This window comes from Prunus avium, chromosome 8 (assembly GCF_965620075.1).
Source record: "Prunus avium chromosome 8, drPruAviu1.hap1.1, whole genome shotgun sequence".
Taxonomy (NCBI): Eukaryota; Viridiplantae; Streptophyta; class Magnoliopsida; order Rosales; family Rosaceae; genus Prunus; species Prunus avium.
The window spans coordinates 7,919,377-7,931,470 of NC_142291.1; the positions used below are offsets into that span (position 1 = coordinate 7,919,377).

General features: G+C 34.9%; 1 protein-coding gene across 6 annotated transcripts; it reads left to right on the forward strand.

The window, feature by feature from the left end:
* The first annotated feature begins 1,986 nt into the window (after positions 1 to 1,986).
* On the forward strand, positions 1,987 to 11,782 carry LOC110773223 (protein PSK SIMULATOR 1-like). 6 transcript variants are annotated; one of them, XM_088245516.1, is made up of 14 exons: positions 1,987 to 2,227; positions 2,399 to 2,509; positions 2,611 to 2,828; positions 4,411 to 4,733; positions 4,879 to 4,971; positions 5,070 to 5,160; positions 5,524 to 5,614; positions 6,028 to 6,125; positions 6,298 to 6,367; positions 6,824 to 6,924; positions 10,084 to 10,194; positions 10,354 to 10,430; positions 10,732 to 10,776; positions 10,856 to 11,782. In XM_088245516.1, the coding sequence occupies exons 3-14, from the start codon at positions 2,664 to 2,666 to the stop codon at positions 11,361 to 11,363; spliced, it is 1,773 nt and encodes a 590-aa protein (XP_088101642.1). In that variant the 5' UTR covers positions 1,987 to 2,227; positions 2,399 to 2,509; positions 2,611 to 2,663; the 3' UTR covers positions 11,364 to 11,782. The 6 variants fall into 6 exon arrangements, with proteins under 6 accessions (XP_088101642.1, XP_088101644.1, XP_088101639.1 ...); XM_088245518.1 differs by having other exon boundaries at positions 2,447 to 2,509; XM_088245513.1 differs by having other exon boundaries at positions 1,988 to 2,227; positions 2,399 to 2,828.
* The last annotated feature ends 312 nt before the right edge of the window (positions 11,783 to 12,094 follow it).

Below are 12,094 nucleotides of genomic sequence, written 5' to 3' on the forward strand. Positions count from 1 at the left end.
AACTAGGAATAGAAAATAATCAATCCAGGCCCGTTCCCCACTTGGACCACAATGGTTTGAAGAGAAGTTAAGATTTCTTAAGGCACATGACTTTCACTTTGAGAGTAACCTCCCCTTTTCTTCATAACGAGTGTTATTGAATTTAAGGTTAACTCTCAGCGATGTTTCTCTTTGAATTACATTTTTTCTATTGAGCTCATTAGTTTGGATTCAAGGATAACTCTCGGTGATGTTTCTCTTCGAATAATACTTTTTCTATTGAGGTCATTAATACCAACAGTGGTACGCCTACAATCAAACCACATAAAAAGTAGTTTGAGCCCATTCAAGACCCTTTTAGGGTGAACAACATCATCAAATATCGGGTATGAAATATCTCTTACATATACTTCATCATTTTATCCCTTGTTTTTTCCACACATATATAATATTAAATCAAAGAGACATATTTTTTATCACCAAAATATTTTTTTTAAATGTTGATTTTATTACAAACATATTCAAAATGAAGTGATTAACTTTCCTTGTCAAGGGAAAGCTTCATTTGTTCATGTATGAAGTCTTTGTCATCAGCCGACCCTCGTTTGCCTCAATGGTTGCGGAAACTTTGTAATAACCCAATTGTTATGTATTTTATCCAATGATCCCTTAATTAAGTTACGTTCAAATAAGAAAGTGAATGTTAAATTTCTAACAATCACTTACGTGACATACATTTCACAAAAAAAGAAAAAAAAAAGAAAAAAAAAAGAAGGTCACCATTCGTGCTAAATCATTGTTTTTAATTGATTTTTTGACGAACTTTATGGTGGGGGGCAAAGTGCAATATGAGATCTAACCATAGTTTAAAATAGCACTGGAGCAATATTTAAGCCATATTCTACTATGTGATCCAAGATCAGGTGCTTGTCTAGAATCTCTTGAATAATTACACAATTTGGAGATCTAATTACAGGATTGGTCTTGCAATGAATAGACAAACAAAGATTGTACTCCATAAAATCATTATATAGAAGATAAAGAGAATATATCTTACCTTTACATCGTTAAATGTGGTGTATTGTTTATTTATTTTTTAAAACATATTGTCTTACATATACACTTCATTCTTTATTCCCTTTTCTTTCCCACACATATAATATTAAATCAAAGAGATGCATATTATATCACAAATACTTACTATCAAGTGATTAACTATCCATGTTTTTCCCAAATCTGTTACAAATGCAGTGGTGGGTGTGGTAGTGATGACTCTTGTTCACGTGGTGGTGGTTCGCTTACGTTTTTGGGTAGCTTTAGGGTTTTGGTTATTTTCGGTTTGTGGGCTTTGTTTGAGTGTATGCTTAATTGTGGTGATGTGGGCTAGTAGTTTTAGTGCGGCTTTTGTGAGTTTTAGTTTTGTTTTTAGCATGTTAGTTTGTTGCCCTTTTGGGATTGGTGCGTTAGATGTCATGTTGATGTTTTTGATTGTATTGTTGAAGTTTCTTTTGATTAAAACAAAAAACAAAAAAACAATCCTAGTCAATGGAAATTTTTTTTCCATGTAACTTCAGTTCATGAAGTTAAGTTGTATTTTTGCTGTGGAACTAAAAGGTATTGATCTCACTCACGCAACACCCACGTCCACTTGTGAACTTTCTAGAGGCTTGCTTTTTTGGGATCAAATACAAATTTTGAGATCGAATTAGAGAAATCCTTTTGTAACTTAAGTCTTAAGGTATAGCTACACGAAGATGGTACTTCACGAAATCATATTATATATGGAAGATAAAGAACTTTGATAAAGATATCTTTTTCTTTACATAATTAAATATCGGTTTTGAAATATCTCTTACATGTAATCCCTTATTTTTTCCACACATATATAATATTAAATCAAAGAGATACATATTTTTTAATCACCAAAATATTCTTTTTGATGTTGATTTTATCACAGAAATATTCACAATGAAGTGATGAACTATCCTTCTCCAGGTGAGGTCTTTGTCATTAGCTGGCCCTCTTTTGCCTCGATGGTTGCGGGGAATAAATTTTTGTTAAATGAACTTGCCTAGAAAAATGCTGCGGGAACAATTTAAACTAGCAAAATGCGAATTCCCCTTCGTTAAGAAAACGCGCTAAAATAAATATCCACAAAAGTCGTCTCAGTCGTCTCTGTCTTCTCTTGTGCTCCTTCCATGCCCATAACTTATTAGTCTTTACAAATTTCTTTATCTCTCTCCGACTGGTAAGCTTCTTAACTATAGTTTGGCCGTTTGGCTTTCTATTGATCATCATTTCCTCTAATTCCTTCTCTCTCTCTCTCTCTCTCTCTCTCTCTCTCCACACACACATTCAATGTTTAAGTCTTTCCAATATGTTGGAACTGGGTTTAATTTTAAATTTTATGTTATTTTAGATTGGATGTTTCTGATTCATGGGTTTCGGCTGCTTTCATGATTCACAGCTTAATCTCGTCGAGTTATTATGGATTACAGCTTCGGTCTTGATCGGAATTGATAGTACTTTGGTAGTATGTTATGGATTAAGACTTTGATCATATGAACTAATGATTTAATAGCATTGTTAATATTTCAAGTGCCTGGCTTTTGTGTGAAAATTGTGAATAAGGAGTCAAAGACAGTTTTTGGGGTGATTGACATACATACAAATTACAATACATAATGGGTGGAATTCGCACCACAGTGAAAACAGCAATGAGAACGGGGCTCAAAGTAGAATATGTCATTATAGATTACCCTCGAGATAGCAATGAGTTTGATGGACTGTCCCCAAGAGCAATTAGTAGTACAACTACATGCCCGGCTATTCCTAAGCAAGCTGCAAAGGTAAACTCACACCTTGATACAATGCTCGACCTTTTTTAACTTATGGTGTGTTGGAATTAATTGTTACTCTCTTATATATCTAAATAATGTGTCAAGAAGTAAAATGAATGCCCTTTTCTTGTGGTTGTGTTTGTGTTTGTTTTCTTCCGAATTTAGAACCATGGGCCGTTGTACTAGGACAACCCCAGTGCCTGAAAATTGGAGCCATTATGGTGATGATATCACTCTAGCAATCCTGAAAGTTACATGCATATTCTTAATCAGAGTTGAATGTAGATTTAATTTGTACTTCGTACTTTTTTGGTTATTGCAATGGAAGGGAAGTTAGGGTTAATGAGCTGGTTTCACCGAATAAGCCTCCTTATTCATTTTTGAAACCAGCCTCCTTATTCATTATGCTTGTGACCCTTTCCCATGGAGAGCTCTGTAATCTTTCATCTGTGGAAGGAAGTTGGTGATGCAAAGTCAATCAGAAATCAAGGTCTTACCATTTGTCACTGCTTTCAAATGAATAATTAAATTGGATGCATCTTTAGAAACCAGCACAGTGCTAGGTTTTGAGTATACAGATTCAGAGTGCTTTATTAGCGTCCTACTGAAAACAAACTTGAAATTTCAAGATGAAGAGGGCAGAGTAATGAATGAAAAAAGGCGATAAAGGTTGTTGTTGTTATTTGAAACGAGATACTACTTGTTTGCTGGTAAAAATAATCATGAACTTCAACTTTTTAGTTTTTCAAGTGTTTGCTTATTATAGTAGATGATATCAAATAGCTCATAGAAAATAAGGTTTGCAAAGCTTATTCTTTGGCCAATAGGCGGTACATATTTGAGAAGTTCTGTATGGTAACATTAATTTCCGTTTATGAAATCATAGAAGAGGAACTTGTTTTGGTGGCATGGGTCTAGTGATGTTTGGAATGTGATCCGTTTGTGTCTAACCTGAAGTCGAATTTTAACCCCTTACCACTGGCATGTTGTTTAATCCTTCTTAACCCACTATTGAGGATCATTAATTCAGCTAAGTTTAGGCCTTAGTTTGGTGTTTCTGTCTGTCTCTTGTATACGAAGAACACATGGTTCTAATTAAGTTTCTCTTTACTCTATTTAAATTTATAAAAGCAGATCAAAGGGTTAGTTCATCCCTGTTTTATGGCTTGTTTATGTCTCATCCATGTTTTTGTACATAGCTTTTGCTTTGAATAAAAAATGTTTCTTCTAAAAGAAAAAACAAACTCAATTGCTCAGAAAACATCTGGTATTTATTGTACGTGAAAATGATGATTAATATTTGCCTCTAAACTATAGTTAGGAAATCAAAGCAAATGTACGTGGGGTTCTGTGAATGTCTGAAACTGCATGTTCAAGCCTCCCCTGCCTCCTTATTGTATAAAACATTGCGAAACAGTTTGAATTTGACCTACCAACTACAATGTCATACTGTTATCACTGTCTTTTCTTAGAAATGCAAAATGTCCTTAACGCATAATAATATAGAATGCAATCTTTGGTTCTGATATAAATGTTCCAAATGTTACAGATAAGTTGTTGAGTAGACTAATAAGTTGCTCTTGTGTTATAGGTTTCAGAAGTAAGCTCACTTTTGGGCAAAGCTGGCATCACTGGGTTTGGGAAGGCTATACAATTTTTGGACAGTCTTGGTAGCAGCATGACAAATTTGACCTCCATTGTTGGTACCTCAGGAATGTCAAGGAAAGAGAATACAATTTCAATTTTGGCTTTTGAAGTTGCCAACACAATTGTCAAGGGTGCCAACCTGATGCAATCCCTTTCAGAGGATAATGTCAGACATTTGAAGGAGGTGGTGCTACCATCAAAAGGGGTGCAAACTTTAATATCTAGAGATATGGATGAGCTCCTGAGAATTGCTGCTGCTGACAAGAGGTGGTTAATCAGATATCATTTATGTTTTATCTGTTTTCTGAGTGAGAGTATTTCTTGTTGTTTATTATCACCATATAATTTCTGGTTATTTTTTCATATGTTTGTTACATTAATGAAAGAATGTTATGCTGTTCAACATTGGCAGAGAAGAACTGAAAATATTTTTCAGTGACGTTGTGCGTTTTGGAAATCATTCTAAAGATCAGATGTGGCACAATTTGGACCTCTATTTTAAGAAGTAATACTAATGAATCTTGTAACTCTATTTTCTTGGTCATTTACAACATTTAAATTGAGATTCTCATTTGTCCCATCTGCAATTTTGTATTATATTAGGATTGGTTCAAAAGTTACACAGCAGAAGCATTTCAAAAGGCAAGCACAGGCAGATATGGAACAATTGATGACTTTAGTTCAGTCAACAGCAGTGAGTATTTACATGTTACTGTTGTATAGAAAATGCTGATCTCTTAGTTACAGCAGTATCTGTTAATGGTTTAGCTGTGAAAATCCTATATCTGTTTATCACATTACTGTTGTATCAGTAACAATATCAAAACACAAATTCCTTTTCTCACCCTGTGGAAGATCTATATGTATGCACAGTACATCTTTTCTTTGGTTACATGAATTTTCTACTTAACATTGTACTTCTTTTGCAAGGAATTGGATGGAGAATGCATTCATTATCTCCTTTTCACACTTCACGGCTTTCCCTGAATTAATGGCAGATATGTATTGTCCTTTAGAACTTTACTGAAGAGAAGAAAAATTTGTTTCCTGGTTTCAGGAATTATGTCATGAGTTGCATTTGTTGGACAGACTGGAACAAGATTATCGGCATAGGCTTAAAGAAGATGGTTCAAATGCTGCCAGAAGAGGTAACCTACAGCTTGGTCTTTGACAAATTTCATTTGATTCTGATATTATGGCCTTGTAGTTTAAAAAAAAAAAAAAATTGTTTTTAATTTGTGATGGATAACTTTAGAGAGCTTCAAGTTCACGCAAGAGATTTTTAAGTTTTGAGCTGGCATTATTTTTTTGCTATAATTTTACTTGTTTATTTTGTTTGTATCTTTCTTTCTGGCTGGACCTGGACAGTAAGGCACCATTTAACCTCTAATTTCTGTTTTTGTTTGAGTTCAGAACATGAGCTTTCCTAATTTTAAGAGCAAACTCCTCCCTAGTTCTGAATTATGCATCCATATTCACGAGGGTTGCTATTGTATCTTTGTTGCTATAAGGACAATCAGAACTTTGCATAATATTGTCTAAATAACTTCTTGACATGTAGGAGACAGCCTTGCAATTTTAAGAGCAGATTTAAAGATGCAAGTGAAGTTTGTAAGCAGTTTAAAGAAAAAATCACTCTGGTCAAAGACTTTTGAAGAGGTAGAAGTCAGTTTGCTTCATTTAGCTCTTTTTAGGTGCATACAGGAAGGAATTATGTACAATTTAATGCTTAGGAGTATTGATGATCAACCTTGATGGCTTTCTTGTCTACAGAAGCAGTATTGTGTGAAGTATTATTCCAGAAACCCTATCTAAAATCTTGTGTTTACAGGTTGTCCAGAAGCTTGTAGATATTGTACACTTTCTACATTTGGAGATCCATGAAGCTTTTGGCAGTGCTGGTATGCATTCGAAATATTTGATGAAATTTCTATTTATGGCCACTATCTGCCCAGCCTCGTTTATCCTTCATCTCTTTATTACTGCCATTGTTGTTATAATGGCTTGGTCGAACCAAAAAAAAAAAGAAGAAAAACAGAAAAAGAAAAGAGGTTATAATGACATTCTGTCCACCATTGATCATCTTGAAGCATTTCATAGGATAACAAACTGTTTTTCTTCTGAAAGAAAATTATTGATTAGCGTCTTCTATTTTCCATTTCCATTTGATAACATACTGTTTTTCTTCTGAAAGAAAATTATTGATTAGCATCTCCTATTTTCCATTTCCATTTTGATTTACAATTCTGATTATTCATCTCTCCTACCTCTCTTTCTGGCTTTAAATATAAAGTTTTTAAGCACAAGTTGCTCACGAGTTTAATAAAGTTTTTGATGTCTCCTCATCTCCCCTGCAGATGATGAACTTGGGGAAAGTTCTCGGAGGAACCATAAGAAGTTGGGGCCTTCTGGTATTTCATTACAATATGCGAGTATTATTACACAAATTAACACACTAGTAAGTTTCATTCACTACTTAAGTGTTTCCAGTTTCCTTAACCTCGTTATGATGATTTTCACTGCTCATGTTTTATAACTTATATCATTTGTACAATATATTATACTATTAGTTCACCAAAAGAGTTGGAATTCAAATCAGAATAACGTTCAGAAAATGTTTTCGTAGCTAGGCAGATTTATCGTTCATTACCTTTGTAAGTAGAACACAACCTTAGCTAGTACCCAATGAATTAAAGGCACTAGGAATAAGACAATAAAACTTGAGAATCTAGCGGATAGAATTCAAGGAAGTAAAAACAAGAAAAAAAATAAAAAATAAAAAATAAAAAAATAAAATAGAAGTAATGGACTACAACCTAATAACACTCACTCCCCTTCAAGTTGGTGAATATATATCACAACTTGCTTTTATTTTTGGTCAAACAATACACAACTTGCTTAGGATATTATGAAACACAGACCACTCTGTCAGTTGAAGCATCTGGTAGTCATTCTTCAATGTTTACCAAAGGAGTGCAGAAGCCGAAATCCAGCCTCTCTTCGTTGAAGTGTCTGTGCACATGAATGTGCTTGGTCCTGTCATGCTGCAAGGGTTATGTCCAATATTAATTGTTGCTTTGCTGTCAATTTGTCAAACATAATCTTGTAGGACAATCAAATTTCATTTTAACTACTTAACAAGGATTGTAGCGAAAGGAGCTCACGAATACCAGGTTTCGTAGCTCAAAATTCTGCTCACACTAGACCTGGCCACATCCCTGTTTCTTACCCCAAGTCACCAAGTTTCCAACAACCAACAGGTACCTGAAGCTAATTTTCCTATTAGGTACTGATCTTGCTATTTCTGCATCGGTACGAGCTCCATTCTTTTCTGACAGTCACCAAATATCAACATCTTTCTAGGATTTTGCATCTCTGTTTCTTGCTTCTTTATCAAGTTTTATACTTGACCAGGCGGAGAATCTAGTCTTACACACTAGTTCAGTTTCTTTACGGCCTCTACTGTCAGTCTACTTATAATGCCTGAAGTATTATTTATGAACTTATCCAGAAATTTCATAGAATTACCTTGTAGCCTTGGGACAATGATAAACCTAGACACCTTTTTGTGGTTATAATATATACATACACACGTGCGAGCAAAGTGCTTCTTAAATGGGATTCTGCACTGCAGGATCCCATGATATTCAAACTGCAGGTTTGTTTTTCTTGTCGCCACATTCAACAATGAACCTTAAGCCCTTTTATTTCATGAGAAACAAGTTTCATAAATAATAATCATCATGAAACATGATACAAATATTCGGTCAACAAGAGGTCCAACAACATTTTGATACAAATCTTTAAACCTTGAGCCGTAAACCCTTCTCTACACCTAAAAGTAGTAAAACCATGCCCTAGTTGAAAATAACACTTAAAAGAAATAACAGGACATTCAAATGGCATGGGAACTTCCAAGCCGGCATCTCGCACCTGAAGCTTTCTGATAGGATTTTTAGTACCTGCGCAAAGAGGGTTAAAATCACTGAAAATACTTGCAAGAATACAAGGTAATTGTAGTATAAATGCTCATGCAAGGTCGTCGTTTGACTAATTTGTAATTAAACTAACTCTTAATTAATAATTCAAATAGATTTGATCAAAGATCTAAAATTTATGAATTTGAAAAGATTAAATTAACAATAAAAGAAATCTGAAAGTCGGAAAATAATAACAGCAAAGAGAAAAAACGTTTTTCTTTTTAAAAAATAACAATTTAGAGAAAACTAGGGTTCAGCCATCATCGTCACAATCTTATGCAATTCTATCAATTACTTATGAATTTCCACATATATGCTTTGAAGGTTAGGTTTTCCTAATGCATATTTTCCTTGTGATGTTCAAGCAAAAACATATATCTAATGCGCAATCCGTCTGTGATGTTCAGATAAAATATAAATGTGCAAGACTCATTAAGCTTTGTGAAAACCCTTTGAAAAACCATGCAACCCTTAAGAACGTGATGTTCGCCTTAAGTGAACTTACAACTACTAACCACAAGAAGTCATCCTCAATTTCACGGTGATGTTCCAACAGAAATTGCATCAAATTACTTGTCTAAATATCCTAATGGTGATCAGTCATTAAAATAGATAGATAGTTTTAATCGCAGTGATTAATAATTCAAAGCAAACATGCATCCATTAATAAGCAAATTAATAAAATTACATATTCATGCTAAGGTTCAAGGCTTAACCCTAGCAAAAGAGAATTAGTTACGCATATCCATAACTGAAATCATGGAAAATATTATTAAGAAGAAAAAGAATGAAAATACCTTAAAAGTCGCAAAAACTCCAAAACCCTAGCAATTGCTCTCCACAATGTCACGTTCAAAAGCCAAAAAGAAGTCCCCAAAAATTGCTGTGAAAAAGAACTTAAATACCTCATAAAACCCAGCTGCCCAATCCCCACAAGGAAACTAGGTTAGAATAAAATACTACTAGGATATAAAGTCCAAATTGGATTAGGAGAATCTGCCAACAATCTGCCAAGCCACGTTTTGGCCTAAAATCTCCTCCAAATCCGGCCCAAGATAGCTTGTTTTAAAGATAAAAACGTTCTGAACACTTCTCCAGAAGGCCACAAACCCATATGAGGTCATCTTGGGCTCCAAAAACGCAATAAAAGCCCAAAACGTCACTATTTTAGCACCGCGCACTGCTCCTTTATTTTACTGCCAGAGAATAACCGCTTGGTAGAAAAATCTGAAATTTTAATACGATCAAGCTAAGTGACTCACGAACGTCCTCCAACTGGAATTACTCCAAAATTCGTCCATTTGATTATGTTTTGCTCCAGAGGAAGTCGAAAGTCCTATATTGGAAATATAATTCAAAATATCAAAATTCTTCATTTTGCATTATTATTCAACGAGAAATCTGGACGTAGCACATGAGCAATGTAGGTATATTAGATTTATTTATTTTGCATTACTTTTTACAAGAGTGCAAGGTCTCATTAGGTTATATCTGGGATCTTAGAAGATTTTCAAAGTACCGGTGAAAATTATTTTTTTATTTTTTCGATCCAGTGTGAAAGGTAGGACAGATCAGGGTATGCTCAATCTCGAATCTTGTAGGTCGTTGGTCTTGTGCTAATATCTGAATGTAACCAGGTGTCTCTGTCACGATCGAGTTCAGTGCCTCAACATATGAGGGATACTTTGTATCAAGGGCTGCCATCCAGTGTAAAGTCAGCTTTGCGCTCAAAATTCCAGTTAGTTGAGGTTGAGTTATATGTTTTCTTTATTATATATAATTAGAAAATTTATACCAACTCGAAGTGTCGTTTATCTTTATTTCTGTCTTCTTTGTTGTTCTGCTATTCCAAAAATTATTTCCTTCTAGAAATTTCTCTTGAAGATGTGTAAATGGTGTTTTTGCAGCTCACTATCCCTCAAATCAAAACTGAAATGAAGAAAACATTGGAGTGGCTTGTTCCCATTGCCAGTAACACAACCAAGTAAGGCTTCTAGTCCTTAGATCTATAAATCAGTTTTTTAATTGGGCTTCATTATATCTGGTAACCCTTTCGGAAAATAAACTCGATTCCCTCTGCAGTGGGAAAGTTGGGAATCTTTTTTTCCTTGTACATGGTACTGAAGTACCCTTCCCATGTTGTGGACACTGTTTGGGAATCATGATGATTTCTAAAGTTGGTTACCAGAGGCTATTTACGCTCCTTTTGTATTTCGGCGAGGATTTTGTTTGAAACTTATCTTTTATTTACTTTACTGACGAGTGTTCTAATTTGGTTGATTTAGAGCTCTTCATAGCTTTGGTTGGGTTGGAGAGTGGGCAAATTCAGAGTGAGTTATCAGCTTACACTTCTGCGTGCATTTCTTCCCTTCATGTATCTTTTAAGGTTTTCTAATTGATCTTTTGTAGGTTTGGGGCACTCTGGAAACATGTTGGCCAGACTGGCATTCTGAGGATTGAGACACTACACCATGCAGATAAGTTAGAAACTGAAGCTTGTATCTTTAACCTAGTAGTTTGGCTACAGCATCTGATCAGCCAGTCGGGGGCTAGTGACGGTGGAATGCCGTCAACTCCTGTTAAAACCCTAAACCAGAAGACAAATCTGTTATCTAGACACACACCCAACGGTTCATCCCCCGTTTTGACAGATGAAGATCAAGAAATGCTTCAAGATGCGAGTAAGAGCAACTTGAGGCTCAGGATGAGTAAGAGTCAGAAGTATGCCTCAAGAAACGACATGTTAAGCAAACAACATAGGCTGAGTAAGAGCAGCCGAGACTTCCTATCAAGTAAAACTAGAAAAGATCCATCTCCCATATGGAGTCTGCTATCTAGGCCGATCGACTTTGATAACGATCGGATCAAACTCTTGGATGTCATTGATGGAGTTGACACAACCAAAGGTTCTAATTAGTGATTGCAAATCAACATGTGCTTGAAAAGAAGCCTCCATGTTGCGTAATAGTATCATCTTTTGCCTTTGCCTTGATGGGTGCTCTAAGTTTGCGCCAAGGGAGACGATGCTATGTGAGTTTGAAGCAGATGCCGAGTAACACAAATTACTTTTGTAAATGTGGAATCAAGGGTAACAATTTACCCTTGTAGGAAAATATTAGTACCTTCACTTTATGTACATAATACGTGTAGGAAAATACACGTGCAGACTCCATATATTCCCATTTTGTAATGCTGGGATATTTATATGTTCCATTCATAGTTAGCGAAGTAGAAGACGGGACTTGGAATAAATACACGTGAATATTATTTGCCAAAGTTTTCCTTAAGATATAGTGAAAACTCGGCATTATTTATTTAACAAAAGTTTGGTTGAAATGTGACAGTATGGACCAAATTGATATGAAAATTAAAAGGACTACATTTATTGATTTGAGAGTTTGGAACCAAATTGAATACTTTTTAAACGTTAAAAGACCACTTGTGATAAAAATAATTTCTCTTAGGGTTTTTATCACAAATGGTCCCTAAACTTTTCAAAGGTCTTTATTTTTTTATACAAGCAATATTGGGGAAAGGGGGAGTAGATCCTAGGAAAGACCTCATATGCAAGGATATATGCTCTTAATCACTTAAGCTATAAGCTCTTTGCTACACATATTCATAATGTTAATTCTAAGAGTGTAGAAG